General features: G+C 46.5%; 1 protein-coding gene across 6 annotated transcripts in view; it reads right to left on the bottom strand.

Annotated features, from left to right (window-relative positions):
• Window positions 1–1,623: 1,623 nt before the first annotated feature.
• DPP8 (dipeptidyl peptidase 8) overlaps window positions 1,624–24,005 on the bottom strand; it is a 35,084-nt gene continuing 12,702 nt past the window's right edge. For 3 of the 6 annotated variants that reach the window (XM_055716245.1, XM_055716246.1, XM_055716247.1), the window contains exons 10-20: window positions 23,816–23,993; window positions 22,332–22,491; window positions 20,796–20,875; window positions 19,482–19,634; window positions 18,719–18,854; window positions 17,785–17,930; window positions 16,813–16,959; window positions 15,909–16,061; window positions 13,713–13,855; window positions 12,860–12,971; window positions 9,861–12,255 (exon numbers count right to left, since the gene is read on the bottom strand). In XM_055716245.1, coding sequence (XP_055572220.1) covers window positions 12,133–12,255; window positions 12,860–12,971; window positions 13,713–13,855; window positions 15,909–16,061; window positions 16,813–16,959; window positions 17,785–17,930; window positions 18,719–18,854; window positions 19,482–19,634; window positions 20,796–20,875; window positions 22,332–22,491; window positions 23,816–23,993 — 1,531 coding nt within the window. In that variant the 3' untranslated portion in view covers window positions 9,861–12,132. Of the gene's footprint in view, window positions 1,705–9,860; window positions 12,256–12,859; window positions 12,972–13,712; window positions 13,856–15,908; window positions 16,062–16,812; window positions 16,960–17,784; window positions 17,931–18,718; window positions 18,855–19,481; window positions 19,635–20,795; window positions 20,876–22,331; window positions 22,492–23,815; window positions 23,994–24,005 lie in introns of those variants that run through there. The other 3 variants (XM_055716248.1, XM_055716249.1, XM_055716250.1) reach the window with 3 other exon arrangements.

The following is a 24,005-nucleotide window of genomic DNA, read 5'->3' as shown; positions in this document are numbered from 1 at the left end:
ATGTCATTAGGAGGAGTGTTAACAAGAGCTCTCAATAGCTTCATATGGCCAATGGCCTCTGAATATTCATGAAGGTGTGAACAGAATGTGGGAAAGCGGTGGAAGAAAAGGCAAGAAAAGCAGCAAGAGGGCTGATTGTGCTGGGAAGAAAGGACCCAGGGCTCTGTGGGAAAAAGGGATCCTGAATCCCTCAAACAAGAGTGTATTCCCCAGGCAAAACCTGTCCTTCAAGCTGCACGGATGGTATTGATGGAGCGAAAGATGTGGGATTTTTCTGAGCAGCAGTGGCAGGGAACCAGTGTCTGTCATTTTAGGTGACAGCGGTCAGATTTGGGTTGTTCTTAAACTAAAATCACAGTGGCCAGTGGCCTGGAGACCTGAGCGTGAACAATGTAAAACCTAGACGTATTTTCCAGCCTTACTTCTGTCTGTGTGTCAAGTGCCTCTTATCCCACGTGTCTCACCAGTCCTCCCAGGGATGAACATCAACGCCCCAACACCTGCTGCATGGATGTTGCAACCTCAACGCCCGGTGCTATCCTCAATATTACTGCACAATACCCAGCAACCAGACTGGCGGAGACAGGCACCCTGCAGATGCCCATCACTTTCCACTGGGGAAGAGGCAGGCACCTATTTTTGGAGATGTGCAACCCTCTCGCCAGGCTTATTGGGTCCCAGGAGGGATCCAGAGGGTAATTTTTTGCTGGATGCCTGATATTGAAGAGGGGATGTGCTCACGGGGGATGGAGAAGACGGGAGGTAAAGGAGCACACCCAGATGCTGCTCCAGCACCGCTGTGCTCGCCATGCAGGGGGGAACAACGCACCTGCACTCAGATACCTGCTGCCCAGCACTGCCTCCCCACACACCTCCCGGCATCCCCACCCCTAGAAAAACCCAAATTTACCTCCAGCAATAATCCAGCAGGGCTGCCCTGGAGGCCAGGCAGGGAAAGGAAAGATGCTTTTCCTACAAAACACCTCTGTAGGTTTTGCAGCTGTGGCTTCTGCACCATCACAGGGCCAGGGATTTTGGCTGGCTGTTTTAATGCAGAGCTCTCGCTTTGCTTGTTTTGGAGCAAAATTATACCACAGAGTTGCCTCTTCTTGAAAGGCTCCAATCTTGCATGTCAGTCCTGGATAAATAGTTTTCATTCAACAAATCAATGAATAGAAACAAAGTACGGCAAAATAATGTCAAGTCATTTCACTGATAACGACAGCTGCTGGGCTGCACGGGAGAAAGGGAGAAGCAGGAGGGGGGTGCGGGGGAATAGATTAAAAAAAATGTAAAAAGCAATGAATCACAGCTGGGGGGAAAATCATAAAACCGCAAGGCACCACTGCTCCCACACAAACGTACATGGTATTTACTCATATATTTCTAAGGAAATTTAAAGTAGAATAGAAAAGGAAGGGGCGGGGACGGGGACAATACACACAGCGCAAGAGAATTGTCAAAACCATCTTCATTAGAAAAGCAAAATTGGTGGTTTTTTGGCATGAAGACCCAATGCAGAATGCAAAGCAGCGCCACACCAAGTGCCAAGCGAGCGGGCTGCACCCCCAGCCCCACACCACCGCCCCTTCCTCCCACCATGACTTCCTAACTCGCTGCTTTTCAGTCATCATTCGCTTACTGCCGGGTTTCCTTATCAGACGAGCTCTGTGGCGCTAATAGCTTTGTCGATAGGAGAAGAAGCTGGGGAAAAAAAGAAACCAGGCTGAGAAGCGTTTTGCAAGTGTGAAGAAAGGGGGTTTGGCTGCCCAAGGCCAGGAGGACAGCAGAGCCAGGCAAATGGGGTTTTTGCCGAGCTGCAGACCGGGTGCTGCCAACCACCCGCTTCACAACGTACCAGCCTGGCTGCCAATGTGGGAGAAGTTTCCTCAGGCTCCACGCCTGCCCTGTCCATCGGGTGGACAACCCACCCAGAGCTGCTGCAGGCGCCTCGCTCCCGCCGGGCAGCCCAGCAGCGTTGAGTGACAGGGTGACGTCTCCGACATCTTGCTTGATGTCCTGCCACTGCCAAACTGCCCCAAAACAACCCAAATCCTCTCCCCACAGCAAGACGGGGTGCACGGCTAAGACGATGCCCTGCAAAGTCCGCCTCTTAAATCCCGAGCTGCAGCTGCTCTTTGTTTGCTCTGTGAAGTCTCCCTCCCAGGCCAGCACTCTGCATCCTGCCCCAGCTGGGCACCTTCCCTCGCTCTCATGTTTCTGCAACCTTTTGTTTGGTTTTTAAGTTATGTTTTCCAGCAAAAAGCTGCTTGAAGTTAATAAATGGCTCCTTGCAGCTCCTGGAAGCGCTTCTCATGGACACAGCAGTAAAATGGCCCTTGACGAAAACACAGATGCTGCTGAGCAGCGTGATGAGAGCAGAGTCTGACACAAAATGTTGGTTCAAGGGGTTTTTCGGGCCTCTTTCCCTCACTGAGGATGTGTTAAGGCAGCTTGGAGCCCTCCACCTCCTACCAGACCCCAAATGCACAGACCTTGCCCAGGGCAGGATTTGTCCCCGGAGGGTTGCTGTTTGAAGAAATGCAAACCTCAGAGTAAGCGGCCTCCAAGTACGAGAGACCCTGAGAAGATGGGAAATACCAGAAACTCAGTGATTGCCCGGGAGGAAGCCCTGGGAAGATGGGGCTGTGGTTCAGAGCTCACCTGGCAGCTCCATGCTGTCCTTCCCAGAGGCTGCCCCAGGACTGCTGTGGGGAGCGGGGACCTGAGCCTGCCACCTCCCGGGACAGAGCTGCATGGAGGTGGCTGCTGGAAGAGCTGACTGCCCTGCAGCACCGGACACTGAGTCTGCGCATACAAGTGAAACTGTAACCTGGATCAAGTTGTACGATGTGTCTATTTAGACAAAATTTTGCTTGGAAGTCAACCTGAAGAAAGCTTCCAGAGGCTCAAATAACTCTGTTTCTGCTCCATTCCTGCAAGTTTGACTTTCCATTTCAAACAAGCTTTAAATTTTCAAGTAAAACACTGTCAAACAACACTGTAAAAGGCTTAATTCAAAGTGCAACATCTCAGGTTTTCTCCTGCCAGGATTTTGCCTGCCAGAGCAGTCCCTTGCTGTTTGCTTTTAAGAGAGGAAATCTGGAAATTGGGAATTCCTTGGGAAATGCACAGCCTGGTGCTGCCGCCTGGGGAGTAAGCAGGGAAAGCTTGTGGAGCCAACATGCGATGGATGGTGCCTGGGCAGCCTCAGTTAAATGGCACTGGTTCTTCATGGATCTGTTGGCAGGGGCAGCCAGGAGAACTATCATTTTGAGAAAAGACTCAAGGAAAAAGCAACCCTTTAATCTCAGCTACCACTTGCAGTTTCATTATTAACCCCATAAGGTGAAGAGAAGGTTTATTTTGCTTAGGCTGTAAGTTCTTCCAGGAAAGATTTTCTCCTTACGCTATCCCAGGCCAGCACTAGGCCCCCAACATTAAAAATAAATCACAGCTTCAGCCCTGAAAGGACTTTGCTAAATCTTCACTCCTTTCTCTTGGGTCTCAGAAACACCCATGGTGCAAGCACTAAGGACTGCCAGCTGGAACCTCGTGTAGGAAACAGGGCTCGGGCTGAACCATGCAGGGCGTGATGCCGAAAGCAGTCACCCAGCGAGAAGCAGCTTTTCCAGAGCAAATTATCTTAACATCACAAACCCCAAACGAGGACTCTTGTGGTCTTACACAGAAGGATTCAACTTGCACCAGCCAGAGCAAGCTAAGCTGCCCTCTTGCATCAAGGCCCAATTTTAAGCATCGCTTCATCAACCAGCCACGACAGCAACACAACCATGGCTGCTGGCGTGGGATTTCAGGGTTGCTGCTGTGCCGTGGCCATGGGAAGCTCAAGAGTAGTGTGGGGAAAGCCCTGCTGCTCTGCACTGTGCCAGGCCACAGAGGTGAGCACTCTCCCTGACACCCAGGGTATTTTCTGGCTCCTTCCAGCAGCAAGCAACAGAAAGCACACCTGCCCACTAGCTGGCTGCGTTGCAAATAAAACCCCCTTTTAAAACATGGTGGAAAACATGTTTTGTTGCAGCCTGAAAAGGCTGTGAAGTACTCCGGCTCCGGCTGCACCGATGCGGTGGGAAGGACAAGTCTCCATGGGAACTGCACGCTTGTTCATCTCCAACAGGCAAGCCAGCAGCCCCACAAAGTGCCACTGTTGACATCTCACCAGGAGTGGGGAGAAACCCATGCCAGAAAGCCCAATGAGTTGGCAGGGCACTTGTGGCTGAAGAGTGACTTGCGATGCTGTGGCCATTTGCTCCTGCAGTTCCTTGCCTGGCAGCCAAGGTGGGGTTGGGACTGGGTCCGAGCAAGGGTCCTGCCGCTCCCCGGCCTGCGGCTGCCACTGACGCCGGTCAACGGAGGTGCAGAGGGAAAGGCAGGATCCTGCACCCTGGCAGCCTCTCCAGGCACTGACCCAACCAGGGTGACGGGAAACAGATTCCCTTCTTCCAAAGAAATAGGAAAAAAATTTCAAAGATTCCTAGAATTTCAGAGGAAAATTAATGAAGTGAGGAAAGGGCTCTGCCGGCATCCTGGAGCCCATCGTTCACAGCAGGGCTGTTGCAGCTGTAGCTAGTGTGCAAGCATACGCCAGGACAATCCCTTTCCTGTTACACCCCCTGCACACACACACTTCACAGTATTTGAGGGGCCATGGGCAGGCAAACCACCCTGAAAATGATGCCCATTAAAACCAGGATAGGTCTTTTTACCTGGAGTGTGTGGGCACCTCCCATTGACAACGCCAGCGTGACACTGCTGCTGCAGGCAGGTGAAGCTGGTACATGCACCCGTCGTGCCCAGCTGGGTCCCGCCGCCCCACACCAGCCCCACGGCAAGTCTCGCACCAAAGCACCAGGGCACTGACATTAGCTATGTCTGTATTTAGGGTAACAAAGATAGGACAAGCAGAGCTCACAGCCAGAAAAGTCTGGAATTTAACTTAAAACCTCTTGGGCTGGTACATCCAAAGGGATTTTTGCTCTTTTCCCACCAAATTCCTTTTAAGAGCTCCCAGAGATGCCAAATGTATTCCTGTAGGCTTGAAAACACTGCGGGGAGAGCACTCAGGTGGCTCCCTTGGTGCACAACGGGGCGTGACAGTGGCTTTCATGCCTCCCCTGCAAAATTAGAAGCGCACTAAGCCACGCATCTTCCTTGAAGAGCACAGCTGCTTTTTGGTCTAACCAGGACCTGTCCTGTGTTTTAAAAATCAAAACGTGGGGGGTTTAATGGGTTTTTGCTCCTGTGCAAGCGGTGGCTACGGATGGGAGACAGCGCTCAGAAGCTGTTGAACCCACCTGCTGAAACACTCTGAGAGCAGTTAAACTTGCTCAGGCCCTGGCATCGGGTTTCTCACAGGAAATTAGTCTTTTATACAAAGCTGGAGGCTGAGCACTATCTCCTAGCTCATCAGAAGAACACAATCACCGTGTGTTTCTGTACCACGTGTCACAAAGGGGGCTGGGTGTGCAGCTGCGTTTCTCTCGACTGGGATGTTTTGGACTCCGGAATGCTGTTTCATGTCCCTTGCATACCTGGAGAGAAGGAATGAGGAGGGCAAGGGGAAGGGCTGGGTCCCTGCAGCAGCTTTGCCCCGCACAGGGCTGGGCTGCTCCAAACGCCTCTGTCGCCAATCAGCAAGGCACTCAAACCCAGAGCCTACTGGGACAGGTGGCCACAGGTCTCAGGCAGCTCTGCCCGAATACTCAGGGTGGGTTGAGCAGGGAAATTCTGTTGAGAAACTATTAAAAAAGAAATTGTGTTTCTGGGGGGGGGGGATTAGTAGGATTTATTGCTGTCCTTCAGCTTGCAGGGACGGGAAACCGTGTTGAGACAGGATCAGCTCATCCCTCCCTTGTGGGCCACCCCTGCCCCAGCTCACTCACCCCTGCCTGTCTGTATGCCCCAGCTCCTTCCTCCACTGGACCTCTCCATGCAGATCCAGTGCTGCCCAACTGAGTATCCAACACGGGGCTCAGCCTCCTGCACTTGGCAGCATCATAGCTGGGAAATAACTGCCACCCAAGTGAGGATATTCGGCCGTAGCAGAGGACTTTGGGTGCTTCACCTGATGCAAAGCTCACACTGATCTCCAGAGCTTAAGAAATGGGTGGCTGCGCTAAGGCGGAGAGTGGGACTGCATAACGGCTCGTGGAATTGGTTTCCTCCTCTTCTGTGAACACAGGTTGATAAATGGTTACTTAAAAGACCACAACTCGTTTTCCAAAGTAATTTAGAATTAGAGGCACAGCAAAAACGCTCATTTGTCAGCATGACACAGAAATGCAGCGACCTGCTAATTTATCAAGCCCAACCTGAGGAACGTGCCCCTGCCCGCAGTGCCTGCACAGGAGCAGGAGCCATCCTCGCCATGGGAGAGCTGCTCGCTCCTGAAGCTGCTCCCAGCTGGCACAGCCCGTGGGTGAAACAAACGCTGCTTCAGGCTTGTTCCATCTCTCCAGCCCAGCCCAAGAGGGCTGTGCCAGCGTGAGCCAGACTCTCTGTTCCTGCACAGCGGGAACATTTTATAAACCAGCAGGACAGCACAGATGGAAAATGAGTTTACAATATTAACATTTCCAGGATTAAGACCCATCGGTGTTTCTAAATAGCACAAAGAACTGCCAGAGTTTATATTAAATGATACTGCTGAAAGCTCACCTCGATTCCCCTGTCTCTGATGACTGCAGAAGGGGCAGCTGCAGGGCAGTTGTAGCTCTCCCTGCTTATCCCACCTCAAATGGCAGGCCATCACGAGGCCTCAGGGCACCTGGAGGAGGACAGAAATGCTTTGCCATAATAAAATCCTCCAGGCAGAACAGCATGTGGATAAACCTCCCTCCCTACTCTCCGGTGATGAAGACACAGCTACACACCTAGCTCAAAGGCACCAGCAGGTTCCACCACCAGCCACAATCCAAAAGCCTACAGCCAGTTGCTGGTGTGACACTCTGTCCTGGCTTGCATTGCACAAGGGCTGCTGAAGGCTCCTGGGGAAGCTCTGGCACATTATGGTAGGGCCTTCACAAACCCCAGAGGGAGACACAATGCAACTTATCAACACACCATTAGTTACCAGCTTAGTTCTGAAAGAGACCAAAACCGGGGGTGCTTCCCTGTGGGTGAAAAATCAGGAATTAATGAGTAAAAACATGAACCCTGACTGCCCTGAGTCCCCCACCAGCCCTTTCGGGGCAGCACTAAGCAGAATCAGGGTGCCTGCAAAGCCCATACTGTTCACAAAGACGTACACGAGGCCCAGCATGAGGTCACTGTATGAAGATACATCTTTTGGCAGAGCTTGTCTGCTACACGCAGGTCCCTCTGTACTTCTGCCTGGACACCAGGACCACCTCCTCCCCTGTGGGCTTGGCCCACCTCAGCCATGGAGGATGCGCTGTACTCGGTGCGACAGCTCCGGCTGGTGGCTGCCAAGGCTGCTGACAGCATTCACACGGAAACATTCAGGAGGGGGAAACAGTGGCGCCAAGCTAATGCCCGATCTTCTTATTTGTATCAAACTACCTAACCACAAGGGACACGAAAAGTCACAGGTGCTTTTGCTGAACACCCAACATGTATACAGAACGCACACAAACATCTTCTATCATTGCCGCTTTCCACAGCACAATGAAAGAAGAGATTTAATTACACATAAACTCTACTAAATCAAGAAGAGAGACAGCTGAAAACGGGGGGGAGGGGGGAACATTTAATTCAATTTATTTAGCAGCATCGTTATTGCAACAAAGGTTTTGTAATAAAATGCATCAAAACTAATGTCTCCACTTTACATGATTAAAAGCCATGTAGCTAGAAAGGTGGGGGAGGAAGACCAATAAACCCACTGGAGTGAGACATGCAATTCTGTTAACGCAAACAGCAGGCACTTCATGTTCTAAAATTAAACACCTGAACTACTGTGCAGAACATCCAAGTAAAAACCGCATGAAGATCTCTCTTCCCCTTCCAAAGGAGTGGCCCAGAGAACCATGAGGGGCACACAAAAAGTCTTTACAGGATTCTGGTACTCAAGTAAACAGGCAATTCAAGGCAGTGTCCTAATCTGGCTGATTATTTCGTTTATTTATACTCTACTATTGCCTCATCAGAAGTCGAGCATCACACCAGCAGCAAAACAGCCTGCCACACACACGGACACACACAAAGCAGAAACATAACTACTTCTTCTGGTAGGGAATAAGGGCTGGGACCCTCAGGCTCAGAGTTTGCGAAGTCTCTGTAATTTTCCACACAGGCTCAGCCGTACAGCGCGCCAGGGTTAAAGCCTTACTACACCACCCCGCTCAGAAAGTATTTCCATAGCCTGTTCTCAAATGCCACTAATAAGCAGGGAATGCATTTTCCATTCTAATATAATGAAGTTAGTTGATTTTCAAAGCTCTGCTTGGTGCTTTGAACTCATTATTTCATCAACTTTATAAAAATTAAACAGTTCTGGGTAGACAATAATTCTACTTTGTTCTGAATAAAAAGAGATAATTGAAAACAAAGAGGGGGTAGGAGGTGCAACTTCAGTGTGAAGGTGAAACCCAACAGCTTTGCACATTGCACACTCAAGAGGAATTACCGGAAGCTATGTTAAAACAGGGCAAAAGAACGTGCTTCCACTAGAAACAAGCACAACCAGTCCCAACCACTGCAAACGAGAAGAAACCACCAGCATCAACACTCAATGACTTCAGCACCTCATTGCTCATATCCCCAGATTTCATATATATATTTTTAAATGCATGAAATTAATACATTCATCTCAAAGATACCTCTGCAACTAATATCCACCACCCAACAAAGGCTTAATCCTGCTCCCGCTCAGAGCGGATGTCCTGCTGGGCACAGAGGACACCGCTGCTGAAGGCAGAAGATCCTCCAAAGGGACATACCAATGTCTGTTTTGGGAGCCACAGGGATGATTCCTCCTCACATTTTCGCCTCACAGACAACCTATGTGCTCTCCCAGGATCTCACTAGTTCCCCTCAATACATTAACCAAGACATTTCTGAACATGCAGGAAGTGACAAAGTATAACCCCAAATATCAAACAGGCTGGAAACCTCTTCCTGAGTGACACTACCATCTCCTGGACTATAAGGTGCAACCTCATCCTGCAGCAAGCAACTCCAGCGGCACAGAGCAGGGCAGAGCCACCACTCTCCACGCCACCCCAGCGCCAGTCCAACACTTTGCCATACGAGGTGCAGGACTACTACTCCCCCAAAGTACTGACGCAATGCTCCTCAGCAGTAACGCTTTCCTACCTCTGCAGTCTCACTTGCAACAGGCTTTGCCCTTCTTTTCCTGTCACTGGGACTTTAGTTGTTCACAACACAGGGCTGGATCAGACCTCACAGAAGGCATCTCTCACACCTTCACCTACAAGCAGGCACCTTTTGCAAGAACTACAACTCTGATGATAAATCCTCGCAGCACTTCCACAGGATAAGAGAGCACAGGGGTCTTAAAGTGCTTAACTACCGTAAAAAGGAAGAAAATATTGTAGAAAAGAAAGAAATACATAATTATGTTGCAAAATACAGTACTTACAGTATGTTGTACTTCAATAGCTTTTAGATATATCTATTTAAAACAGCGGAAGAATGCATTATTAAAAAGTTTTATGTTAGCACTTACGACATCCTATGCTAAATCAAAACCTAGCCTGGTTTGCTGCATAACATTTAGTTCTTCCGTTCCCTAAAAATCGCTGTTTGATGAAGGCCGTTTTTGTTGTTTTTCAAAAAAAATGATCAATTTAGTCTTAGAAATCATATACATTTACATTCAAGGGTAACCACCTCTAGAAAAAGAACAATAACACCCCTAAAAGCAAGTTAATTTAATATTGAACAAAATATAAACAACCTTGGAAAAGGTGATACTATCCACGTGTAATTTTATACATATATGTATATATGAACAGATATAGATATATGTATATATAATACAGCATAAACACGTAAGAGACACAATGGAGTTCCATAGTAACAGCTTATACTTGCCTCTACTCACTGTTGTGTTGTTCTAGTTGAAATACATCAGCACATGTGTTTGTGTCTTAATACTGACTATAGCACACTCCGTAGGGACGCTGCATTCGCTTCAGTCATAATTAACTACTAAGAGAAGATGTTATAGGAGCTGGGCTCCTTCCCTGCCATGCCCTTCCCAAAATAAAACTGTAAGCCTGTTACTGACCTGTTAATGGTGTTTTAACTCATCCAGTTATAATCACTGTGATCTGAAAACCAGAAAACCAGTCCAAACCAAACATTCCCACCTGGGGGGAAATCTGCATTTACTGCATGCCCGTCTGCTTTGGCTATCTTTTGTGTCAGCCAAAAACCAGATCCCGTTCTTACACACAGATTTTACAAGCGTGTAACTGCACCAGCTCCGATAGCTTTGGTGCACATGCCCAGCAGCCTATCTGACAACTGATGCTGTTTGATACAACACAGCCAGATTGTGTTAAATCCCGGAGTTTCAGGATCAAGCTGAACAGTACAAAAGCAAGGAAAATGCAAGGTTACAACATGTGGAGTACTAAAAGCATAAACACTGAGAGTGATTCCAGATTTTTAGAAGATGAAAAGAAAATCATGCTCTGCTTCTCTCTAGCAGCAAAACAGGGGGGGGGAAAAAAAAAAAAAAGAAAAAGGAAGTTCTTAGGTTTCTAAGAAAAACATTAAAACTTATAGGAGTCTTAGAGGCAAGCCCCAAGGGGAGAATTTCCTGGATTAAAAGAGAATCATTTTGCTATGGATTTCTATCCTAAATGACCTGTTGCAAGTTAAAAGTTACTCCACACACTTATGATGCTTTTTAGCCAAGCCTGCTGCTTAGTTAAAACCTCACTAGCAAAAACACAACTGGGATTGCATATCCTTTAGGCTTAGCAGGGTTACCTAAAGCTCTACAGAAGGGGGGGGTTCTCAAATACAGCATCATAATCATGCTACACAGCAGTGCTAGAAAGGACCCAGGAATGGAGGACTGAACAGAGTATGAGCCTGGGAAATAGTCCCTCAAATTAAGCAGGAAATTCAATGAAACAATTCATATTGCCTCACATAAGAGTGTTCGCGAGGTCCCTCCTCACCAAATCTTCTGTAGACCTTTGAATTACAGCATTGAATTTTACAGTTGTAACAGGATGCATATACCTGTATCATGCTGATGTGACGGTAAGAAAACAGTATTGCAAAACCAGCTCCAGAATGAACATCAGGGGAAAACGTCAATGAGAAATGGGCTGCACTTTTAGGCTTATTTTAAAATTTACAGAGTTTCAGCTCTGTGACTTGTTAGTTTGCATTTCAGAATTAAAGACTGTTATGCCCGTTATCACAATAAAATATCATTTCACTTCTTCACTGAAATCAAGTATAATCAGGATAGGATCTCAAGCTGCTAGGGTAAAAAAAAAAAATAAAATGTATGAATTATCCTGGGGAGAGAAGAAATCATCAAAAAGAACCTGTCATCAACCAAACTGAATCCAAAATTTAAATTCTTTAGGAGGCAGTTTAAAAGTCTTTCTTCTTAAAAAAGAATTAACGTCTATGTAGGTGATGTGTCTAACTTGTGACCAGCTTCAAAGGAGTAAGACACATCCCTTTCATGAAGCACAAAAGCTGTATGATAGCATTTAAAATGTAATACAAGTTGTAACCATTCAGGTAAACTCTTGCTGTGTAGTGAGTAAATCATCCAGTATTATGTAGTAAGATACCAAGGAACACACTGTAAAAATACATCAATTATGTCATAATGCTTTTAAAAAGTGAAGATCTGGTGCTGTAGAAGTACGTTATTTTCAGTTTCAGCTCCTCTCCCAAGAGAATACCCATGGTACTGCATCATACCACAGGCATTTGATTTTATTTGCATCTTAAGCTTTAAATTATTACATCACTGTATTTTGATCTCCTGTATGGCACCAAATTTACTTTTAAAAAAGTGTCTCTGTGTGTGTGTACGTGTGTGTACATGTGGCAGGCACCAGAATGCAACGTTCCACGCTATTTTCTCTAGTTTGCTATATCTTCTCGTTCAGTAAAGCAGCCAGTGGAGCAGAGTTCTGCAGAGGTCAGTTACATTGCCTTCAGGGCAGCAATACGAGAGCCCAGGTTCTCTTGCAGGTAATACAGTAGATGGAGTTCATAGTGCTCTCCCGACTCAGGTACCCTTATACTGTGTCTCTCCTGAGGGTAGATCTAAAATATAAAATAAAGTCGTTAAGTATCCACAAGAGTTGTGGGCACCAACATTTAAACTGGTCCCCAGAGACACATTCAAAATATTGATGTAATCTCCCTGCATTAACTCTGCATCTGAGCTAATACACCCCATCATCCATTGCCTGAACCCAGAGACAACCCCCTGCACCCTCTAACCCAACTAATGCTGTGCTGGAGGTGACCAGCCTGGCTGAACACAGGCAGATCCTGTCCAGAGCCACATAAACCAGCATGCTCCCACTTCTGCAGCGCAGTGTGGGATACCCGGGCTACACCTGCTCAGAACCAGCAGGGTTTAATTAAGTGCATAACCCTGTTCCACACTGCACAAACACTGCGGTACGCCTTCAAACTGCACATCTCCTCAGGAGCAGCCTTAACTGCTCTTAACTGCTCATTTGCCTAACATGTTTTCCATTCACTCATTAAATCCTCCTTTTCAAAAAATGTTAGGGTCAAATACCACAGTTTTATGCTAGAATTCCAAGTTGCCCAGCACAGCCATGTCACAAGTTCCAATTTTGGACTCCTCAGTCAGAGACAGATGCAAATTACCTTTGCATCCTGATTCTGGCCTTACCTGTAAGTCATACGGTTTCCCAGCTCTCACTAAAAAGCTGAGTAAAATACTAGTGTGTGCAAAGTGAACATTCTCATCCAAGAATCCATGTAGCAGCAGCAAACGATTTGGTCTGAGAAAAGCAAGAGACAAACATTTCTAGACAGCATCCCAGAACCTGCCAGTCTTTTCACAGTCCACACACATCCCTTCAAAAACAGTCAATAGAAAGAAAACATCTGCATTAAAGACAGTGATTCCACTATTGTAAATCGCTCTGGATGGACGTGTCTTCCAACCCTATACCTTCCTCCTCTGTAAGTTCTTCCTGCATATGCACGTCCTGGTCAGCCGTTTTATCTGTATATCTTCTTTATTCTCAGAAGTATTTCCTAGCTTGGACAATACAACAGCTTAACACCTGCTCAGAATCAATGCTGATTTTCAGCTCTTTGGCAAGAAAGCCCATGGTCTCGGCCTGCTCTGCAGGCAGCCCCATGCTGATACAGCCGTCAAGCATGCAGAAAGCATCCCGATCAACTAATTTTTGTCTAGCTTAATGGGGTTCTAAAGTGCTAATCATAATATGAAGGTATGTTTGTCATTTCTTCAGACATAAAAGACAGTCCTTAATTACACTTAGTATAAAAGGGATTACATGGAATGGCCTGTAATTATGCAAATGTTCATCCAAGTATTACGTTTATTAGTGTTGGGTTTTGGTCTTTTTTTTTTTTAAAAAAAATTATTATTTAATATTAGCATTTGTGATTCCAGGATTCAATTGCCAAGAACAGGGAGATAAAAACATGTCTGTGGGGCTTGAACTTTCCTGGTAGGAAAAGTAGAAGGCAAAAGACAGAACCAAACTTACTCAGAAGGAAACTTCTCAGCTTGCATGGCCACTGACCCTAGGTAATACCCCTGCTCATTGTGATCCGGGTGGCCCATGTAGCGCTCCGTGTAACCAGTGTCATAGAAAATCCACAGCGTGACAGGTGCTCCAGCAATGGCAACCTGCAAGTTCAACAGGGCTCTCAGACAAGGAGGGGAATGACACCACCTGAGCTGCTGATACAGGAATGTCCTTCCCTCCCACCCACAGCTCTGTCCCGGTGCAACTACAATTGCCCAAAACACACTGATAAGTTTACAACCCACAGCCTGCAGTGGAAAAAGCAAAGCAACCCTCACTCTCCCTCCCACAGTTCAGCTATGACCTACACGTGTTGAAAACAAGGCAGCTGCTGAAAACTAGGAAGATCTTACAGACAAATCAGAAGCAACACTAAACATATAACCCGCAAGGCCTGCTGAGGGAAGGGGATTTTGTCCAAATGCAGAGTGCTCTGCTTTTGGGTTGCAAAACTTTTGTTGATATGAATGTCTAACAGAAACTGGGATCGATATCTCCCTAGGACTCAGCAAACTACCTTGCATAGCTACCACTGGCTTGCAGAGAGGCTTCTGAAAGATGAAAGGAAACAAAAACCTCACCATAAAACCCTTTGCAAGGCAGGTATTTTTAAAAGTAAAAATTTAACAAACCTTAAGGAGTTGACACAAGTAATTATTAAACCTCCCAGGAATATTCAGGTTGGACTTAGAGAAAGCAAGAGATGCCACAAAGAACAAAACACATCCCAAGAGCAATATCCAGCTCTTAGCACACCGTCACCTTTGAGACTGGCCCAACAGCAGCCTGGCCATTTACCACAGTGGTCTAAAGTCACAAAATCACAAGAACCTCTTTTCAGTACCTCTCCCCATCCCCAGGCTGCCCTCCTGGCTGCTTCAGAACACACTGCTATGAAGCAACACAGGCAACTTGATCTGGGAAAGATCTGCAAAGAAACTATTCTTTCATGGCTGGAAAGGGGGAGGAGAAAAAGAAGGTGTTGTTTTTCAGCAGGATCATTTCCCTTAGTTGGTTCACAGCAAAGAACTCTGCTGACACAAAGCAGGCAACGGCTGAGACTATACAAGGTACCTTCAGCATAGGTGACCTGAGATTGGTGCAGCTATACCACAGCACAGTTAAGTTATTGCAGGCTTAACGGTCCAAAAGTTTAAAGCTCTCTCACGTGGATCCAGAGAGGGAATATCCTTCTGTGCTCAGCTGAACAGGGTTAACAGTTGCTCCTCCTCACCCCAGCTCATGAGAACAGATCCTCAGATATTCCAGTAAAACTGGCCTACCTAAACAGCCTCACACACCTCTTACATGCCAGGCTTCTTGGATGACAAGTGCGTTTTGCACAAAACCACCCTTCTTGCATCAATGCAGGAAGCCTTATGGACAACACCACACCTTCACATCAGGTCAAGATTACGTCTGGCTCATTTGGAGCTGGGGGAAGCAAGCACAATGACGGTGCAGTCACACCACACTCCTTGGGGTAGTTACACTCAAATAAGAACATACACTCCTGAGGAAAAAAGTTGCAAATTTGCATGAAGAGGTAGGAAAGCACAGCACTTAATTTCACAAAGGTAATTTTCTGATTTGAGGCATCTCTGTTAGTATTAATTATTGAGGCTGTACTGCTATGACTGCCTCTGAAAAGCTGAGTCCTATAGCTGTACCAGTATAGACTCAATGCAAATGCCAGCCCAACAGCGACAACTGGCTTATAGAAGAAAAGCATATCACCATGCTTCACACAGAAACACAAGTGGAGAACCAAGGATCCTGACAGCCCAAGGTCACACAGTACCTTATAACTGCTCTTGTGATACCCATTGACTGCTGGTACTGTGCTTGTTAGCAGGGACTAGCTTAAAAAAGTTAATAGATTCCCAGATTTGTTGTCTGTGAAATATCAAAAAATAACCAAAGCCTAGAAGCCTAATTAGAAACGCTGTGGAAGAAATGTTTGCTAGAAAAGCAGCTTCTCACTGAAGTCACCCAAATAGAAGGGTCTTGAAGAAAACAGCCAGAGCACTGTGTCCTCACTTGTCCAGAGCAAGCTCAAAAGTCTTTGTGCTGTGAACACCCATGGAAGGTTATATGATTAATGGAAATATTCTGTCTGCACCATCAGAATAAGTACTCAATGTATGGACATACCCTGAAGATATCTGACCTCTGCATTAAAGCCATAAGAGAGAGGTAGCCTCCATAGGACCAGCCATGAATGCCAACGCGATCCAAATCAATGAAGTCATACTGCGATGCTAGATACTGCAGCCCTTCCACTTGGTCATCAATTTCTATCTGTCCCTGGGAGGGGAGAGAAAAAGGTAAATTTTGTTGGTTACTGACAAAAGTTACATTCTCAGGATTTCCAAAGGCAACCATCTCCAGATGTTGGCTGCTTCTGTTTGTGCAGCACCCAGCCACAGGCCAGCACTTCACAGTGCTAAGTATGTTCCTAAAAGATGACTCCTTTCCCCGCATAAGACAGTAAGTTCACGCTAACCCACCTCTTAACTATCTTTTTTTCATTTGTCTCCTTGTTTGGGGAAAAGTAAGATTTTCAGTGTTTTCACTTTTTGCTGTTACAAAAGCAAGGCTGCGTTCTGGCTCTGTGCATGAAAATGCCACTCCCAACAGAGACCCTGGCGCTGGCTCTCCCTGCCTGTACACATGGCCAAAACACATTCACCCTCTCCAGCCTGACACAGAAACTGCCCTAAATATTAATCCAGGCTGTGAATGTAACTATCCTGCTCCGCGTGAGCAGCAAAGCATATCTGGTGCGTGTCAGAGACCCCCTTAAGAACCACCTTGCATTATGCCTGCCAGGCTGGAACTGATTTGCAACCTCAAACCCCGATGCCCTATCTTTCCCATACTGAGCATCTTTCCACCCTCAAATCCACACTGCACAACTCTACGTAGTTCCCACGCCACAGGGTCACACAGGCAATGCTAGGCATCTGCGCCAAATCAGTGCTTCAGCTCAGGTAACACTGGGACTCAAACCTGTCTCTGGCTGAAAACAAAGAGCCAGACACAGAGCTCCACTTACCATTTTGTATTTAAAGGCTCCTTCAAACTTCAGCCCTCGGTGGCAGGACCCCCTGTTGTCAATGACAACAACAACGTAGCCCAAAGAGGCCAAAGTATTCAGACGGAAATACTTGATGCCTTTAAACCGATTGTTCACTAGCTGTACCTGGAATAGAAGACCAGCAATGACACAACCACACACGTAATGAAATCCAGAGGTCACCTCCTAATCCACTTTCAGATTTTATTTATATTTAACTTCCTTTAAACGTCTTACACATTTTTATAATGTAAAGTTTTCAAGATCCCTACTCCCTGCTTGTGGTCTGCTATGAAATAAACTCTCTTACCCCTGCAATAAGCCATTCTGTGTCACAGATATGAAGAGCTGAAGTCCACTGCGGCACCATGGAACAAGAGGAGTGGCTGCTGACTGCACAACCCAACGCCAAGCCTACAGCTCCAGCTCTGCTCTCCGCTCTCTGTTCTTTCCCAGGAGAAAATCTTCCCCTTCACCAAGTCTCACTCCAGCTGCCTTGGACCACAGCAAGGCACAGCAGAGTTGGGAGAAACAAAGCAGAGCTAAGGGGCTCACCTTCTGTTTATCAGTGGGACAAGAATGACTGGGAAGCAAGCTCTCCTAAAAACACACTGGTAACGGTCAGTGCCAACACAGAGCTCCCCTCACATACACATGGGGGAAGTGGAAACAAAGAACAGGAGCCCCTGTGGAGCAGGGGGAGATAGAACAGGACTATCTGCACACCCCTTTCTCCCAGTTCCAGCTCTGCTAGTTCATACCTATTCTCAGATCAGTGGCAGTGGCCTGATCCATGACCTGGAAATCACAACCACTTACAGCACCCTCAGCCAAGCAGCTACTCGCTGAACAGGCAAAATGCTACATGCTATGCTCAGCACGGAGCAGGAACCTTTCATACAGGAGAGCAGTGGAGTGATCCTGGCGAGCCCACCCCACTGCTGCACTCACCTGAGGACCTCCATAGATGAAGAGCACAGTGGGATACTTCTTTCCAGGCTGCAGATTGTGAGGTTTGTACATCATCCCATAGAGCGTAAACCCCGTGGAGCTCTCGAAGGAGAACACTTCTGGGGGAATGTAATCAGGAAGAGGGCCTGCCATGGGAGGGAACAGAGAGCCTAGTTTAAAAGGGAACGAATGAATAATGCAGCTCTGCTTCAGCCCTGACCCATCACCAATCTTGCTGCAATCCCAGCAGGGCTCTCCCACGCTTTCCAGTGGATGTAGCTGGGACCAGGCAGAGACTGAGAATGTCCCAGTCCTAGGGAAGCTTTCTCAGTCCCATCACGTCCCCATCCCTACTCTCCTGTGAACAGTAGTAACTCTTCTCCCCTGACACAGCCATTACAGGTATCCCATCCCTTCTTAACCCCACTGAGGACTCACTACATTAACACATGGAAATCACAGGATGTGGAGTATGCCTTAGGGAAGGAGAGATGAAAGGGAACAGAAACACAATGAAAAAGTAAAATCCCAAGAGCTGTCTCACAAAGACATGAGTAGGAAGCAGCACACAACTAAGAAGTGTACACCCCTCCCCAGAAGCTCAAAAGCATGCTCATTAGCAGGCATATAGCACAGAGTAAATGAACATGCTTAAACCTCTCCCCCAATGCAAAAACTGGCTGTCTACAGTTTCTACTGACTCTGGCAGCAGAAACTTGGTAATTTCCACTCTAAATTCCTTCATGGCTAGTTTATACCCATTTGTGGCTGAGCTGAAAACGTCACTCCTGTACTTCCAAGAACTCACACAAGCATGAGTTTCAGAGACAAGTCTAGTCACCCACAGCAGCAAATCTCAAACAAACATATCCTGGGACATCTTTAATTTTGTGATCCTGGTTGTCCTTTTCCAGTTCCTCATCCATGCTGTTACCTGCTGAATCTAAAATGGTAGCCCAGAATTCCTTTGTCCTGTGTGCTGCATCATCTTCAGGTCCTGTCAGCCGGTATAGCGACACACAGTGTGGGTTCTTCTGATTACTGAACTTGCTGATGAACATGTCACAATCCTTGGGGGAAAAAAAACATTTTCTTGAACTCCCTGGTGCAGTGACACAAGAAAAAGTGATCATTTCATTGTGCATTTAGATCTTTCAGAAGATGTTTATGGATCAAATTAACCCTGGAAGTCTGAGCACTTCTGAGAACAGCAGATAGACTCCGAGAAGCTACAGTCCTTAGCACACTGTTATTCACACTCCAAAGCCAAAAGTACACCTGCAAAACCCACAGTGGAACAAGGACCTTGCCACACATCCTCTTCTTGGTAAAGCATTCCCAGCTGAACAGGCCACGGCTCCAGATGCCTGGAACCCCTCTGAACACTGCCACAGGCTCATCTCCTCTGGTGATTGCTCTGTAGCCCACTTCAGGTGAAAAGTGTCAGGCTCCAACAGTTTCAAAAAATTCATCCCGGCTCCTTTTGCCTGAAGTGAGCTGAAGAGCAACTGCACAGGGAGGTCAAATCTGGTTTCCAGGGCAGGTTTATGCACTCACTGTACAACATATATGAGCACATAAAACAGTTATAGTCAAATACAGCCTTGTCTGCTGACTGATGAAGGACAAGACTGGTGATAAGCCGCAGCACAGCCAGCCAGCCCTGCCTATACAGGACCTCACAAGCAGACAGGTACCTGGCTGACACAGCAGGCATGAGAGTAACCACGTTCTGTCAGCCGCTTTACTTCTCCAGGATTCTCGTAGTTAACAACGTACAAGTGATGCTCTAAAGGTGAGTCTTTTGTGCCTTGGAAGTACACCAGTTTTTTGGCTTCATCAACATAGATCTGTCAAAAATGAAACAAACGATACATCCCTCAATATCGTTTCTTTCCAAAACAATACCCAGTTTTACCACCTCCAAGTCTCCCCCCACCGCCCCACTTCCATAGAGATGAGTTACAGCCCAACAATCTGCAAAGAATAAGATAAATAATTGTTCTCACTGTCCACAACTCTGTCGGTTATGATTTGCACTTGTTGCTCAACTCTCTTACGCAGGTAGGTCCTTTACTCTTCCCACTCTCCCCTACTGTCTACTATGCTAAATAACTCTGTCCCCCGTTCTTTGTCACCTCCCCACTCTTCTCTTTCCTAAATCACATATGATAAAAACCACCAATGGAAATCAAGGCAGCAGCTGACTGTAAACCACTGCTATGTTAAATACTCCTCAGTAATCCCCTCTTTTTGAGCAGAGCGCAGAACAGATTCGGCAGGTCAACCTACACACCTCATTCCCTAAGCCCATTTCCAGTTACCGTTCAGGAAGGATTCAAAGATGTGTATGAAGTTCAGACCAGTCAAACAGTTCTCCTAGAACTGCTGTTTGTTTCAAATGATCAAAGAATTCATCCAGCTCAGAGCCAGAAGAGCAGCAGTTTAAGAAGCATTCCTTCCCTCCTTGTGCAAGCTCACAGAACACTGTGTGTTCTGGCTAAAAAGAGACAGGGCTAATGGATTTATGCTAATCCCTCCAACCAGTTTGTCTTCATTCCAGGACAGCAGTTGGACACCACCATAACATCTTGCTGCTCATGAAACACGGAACTTCCTCATTGCTGCCTTGCATTATCTTTGCTCCCTTCTCTTTAAGGCTTGAACTTAAGGGGGAAAATTCCTTGTTGACAAGGATCCAATGCAGGAACACGCAAGAAAACAATGCCAACTAATGCTGCTTGTGTTGCTTTCCCACACTGCCAAAACGACCACCTTTGGTGCAGAATACCATACCCGAGGTAGAGAAGGATGAAAGCACACCGTAGACCAAAAAAACCCGCCACATATGACACATATGCTCAAACTCAATACCAGGGAGCAGCAAGGTCCACTCTTAGGGAGCAGAGCCTCACCAATGCGACATGTACTGATTTGTGAGGCCCCAGAGCTCATCTCCCTGCAGCGTGTGCTGCTTTCAGGGTATCCGTGCAGCAAGAGCAGAGACTTACATTGGATCCATGTCTGCCAAGCACTTCCCATTCCCCACTGGTAATCGCTGTCTCCTCTTTGATGAGGCACTTGAAGTCACCTGCGAACAGCCAACATACAGAGATTTTACATTTTTACATTTTACAAAACACGTGGTCACAATAATACTTCTTCCTTTCAAGCTTTTTTACTAGAATAAATTCAAGAGCAAGCTGCAGGAGACCTCTGCCAGCTCCCCAGACAAATGTTAGGGCTAGTACTATTTAATGCTCTGTGAAATATATGTTAAAGGATTCACAGGATTCAACCCAAGGCCTGGACAGCTTGCTTACTTCTTTTCTTTTTTTTTTTTTAACTATTTTGTCAGTTGCACAGAAACAGAGATTTCATACTGAAAAATGGGTGTGCAAAGGGAATCTTGGGTGTCAAAAAATGGGGAATTTTGCAACAGAACAACTCTGGTTTTTCATTTCCCTTAGAATGAGGAAGATATGGGGAGAAAAAGAAGTCAAATGCAGTCAGAGAAATCTAATCAACGCAGGATATAATGCTATCTGGGAAAAAAAACCCCACAACAATAGCTGCACGGAACTAGGACCTCTAGTAAAATTAGGTGTATTTTTTGTGCATGCAGAGCTCAGTAAGTGCCTTCAACACACACCAAGTAAATTAAGTATCACAGCATGAAACTGTAAATTGAAGAATACATGCTGTGGAAAAAACCTCTGGGAGCTGTGCACACAGCTATATCACGCATCTGAGCAAGACCAACCCTTGACTGCAACTCAGAAGCACATGGTCCTTGCATATTTTTTGCTTGAAATGACTCTTCCTGCATTCCCATTCGCAACAGCTGCTGGTAATTTTCTCCTACTAACATCTCTGTCTATATAGCAATACCATGATTGTTTTTAAGACCAGAGAGAAATTCTTTGAATAGTTGTCATATCATAGGTTTTGCTGCCAAGCACACATACTCATTTTAAAGGGAGTAACATGTGGGTCCACTCAGACCAGGAGGCACTCCATGGACTTTCTCACAGCATGTTCAAACCATGCTCTCTGTCAGCGCCTCTGCTACCAATCTGTTTGTAAAGGCTGACAGGGACTATGTTGGGTTTACTTGCAAAATCAAGTCCTGAACTAACACGCACCTATTAGATACACCGGACCCTGCACACCAGAGGTAGCCTTGTTACTGCTATAATGATTAACCTCTGGCAAAGCCAGTGCACAAACAGTCCCAACATTGACAGGGAAAAGCCAACTAAGTGCATTTCATGGCATCACAGGGACCTTGTTTCCCCCATCTGATTTTTTAAACTTTTTAAAACTTCCCTCTGGTCTATGAAGAAGAATTGGGGTTAAAACTAAGGCATGCTGAATACAGAACAAACCCTGTGTAATTTCAAGAGGAACGACTATACAGTGAAGTGCTTTCCTGGACAACAGCGGGAGTTTCCAATAAGACAGTAATTCCTGCCACCTGCAAGAACATTTATTTCCTCCAGTTGACAGCAAATGCCCAATTAAAGCAAAAGAATAATTTCACTTACTTGGAGCAGGGAGGCCTCCACACGACCGTTTATACTTGCTCTCCTTCAAAACTGAGATGACTTTGTATAGGTGCCGGAAACCCGTTTTACACTCAGAGGCAAAAATGAACTCTATCTCATCTTCATGGGTTTGAGGGAAAACATAAAAGATATCATGGATCTGTGGAGACAGGGCAGTGGATTGTTATCAGAAGTACCTTGGCACTGAAATCACACATAGTAAGTTCCTCTTACGGCTCAACACTGACAACACAGTTCATGCTAGCAGGGTGCAGCACTGTCCTGTACTGGGAAAGCCAGTTATGCTGCCGAGCCAGGGGGTGTCTGCAGACAGCAGCCACATATGCTGCACAGCTCCTGGTGTTTTGCTAGCCTAACTCTTAGCTTCTGGCCACCAAACTAATTAAGTTTGGGTTTCTGCACCTGCCTTTCTAGATTAGATACAGAGGTGGGTCCAGCTCTGCAGACAGCATAGGAGAGCCACCCAGAGAGGCCAGAGTGCAGTGGCCTCCTCTGTCCAATGCTGTCTGGAAGCCCACAAGTGAAGGGTGACATCATCTTCCCACTCATGAAGATGCCAACTCTTGCTTCAAGGGACAACCTTTTTAGCGACTCAGGAGCATTTATCTGCACAGTATGAGCTGCCAGTCAAAAACCACTCCAGCTAGTAAAAATAATGGAGAAAGGAAAACTCACTGCACCATCCTGAAACCATGCCCACTATTGCTAAGGAGAAAACATGGTATCAGAGGAAGCGCTTCCTGTGTAGGGACCATTCACTAGAAGGCTTTGTGTAAACGCTGTCTGCTGAAAGATCCAACTACTGGTCAGTGATTGATGTTCCCAGGCCTTTCTGCTCGCTGGCACACCTCCAATGGGGCATCACTTTAGAGACATCGATCTTTATCCACAGAAGTGTGAACAGCAGTCATTTTTACAGCATTAGCTTAGCACACCAATGTCTGGCCTCACAGCACAGGCCCTACAGCACATCTCCAAGGACATTACACACAAACCTATTTCACCAGACCACAGGTCGTTAAGGAGGGTTTTTAGTGACTGTTAGCAGACTCTCAGGACTTGTTCACCCAATATCATCTAGATACATCTTTGATAGCTGAAGAATACTTCATCTGCTGGCACTGCCGCTGGTGAACAAATGGCACCAAGAAGGTGGAGGGCATTGGTGGGTAACACTGCAGGCAGGGGGTTGCCCTGGAACACCAGAGCCCTGGGCCCTGCTCTGAGCTCTGTCTGACCGTGGCACAGCCTCAAGCAAAGCAGCTCTGCTTTCACATCCCAAATCTCTCTGTTCTGTTCTCTACATACCCATTTTTTTTACGGCAGGAAGCACAGAATATGAACAGAACTTGCACAATGGGATCATTCTCCTAGGTGGCACAGTAACACCAATGTTGCTCAAGTGCTACAAATAGGGTCTTGAACAAAAAACTGCCAGAGAAAGCTGAAATTCAAATTCTTACATTTATCCAGATGTCCGTTGTTTCTTCATAAATAATGAAAGGTGTAATCGAATCTGGTACAGCATCGATAAGTTTCTGTCTTTCCATTGCATCATCTTCTGTGGGGATGAATAATGCAGGAGGGATCAAGACTATCTGAAGTCGAGTTTGGGAGCGATCCAGTAAGATGGACCAGATGCTGTTGAGGAGA

Source organism: Falco cherrug, chromosome 7 (genome assembly GCF_023634085.1).
Source record: "Falco cherrug isolate bFalChe1 chromosome 7, bFalChe1.pri, whole genome shotgun sequence".
NCBI classification, from domain to species: Eukaryota; Metazoa; Chordata; class Aves; order Falconiformes; family Falconidae; genus Falco; species Falco cherrug.
The sequence above is the reverse complement of the archived record's forward strand: the minus strand, read 5'-3'. Positions and strand labels throughout refer to the sequence as shown.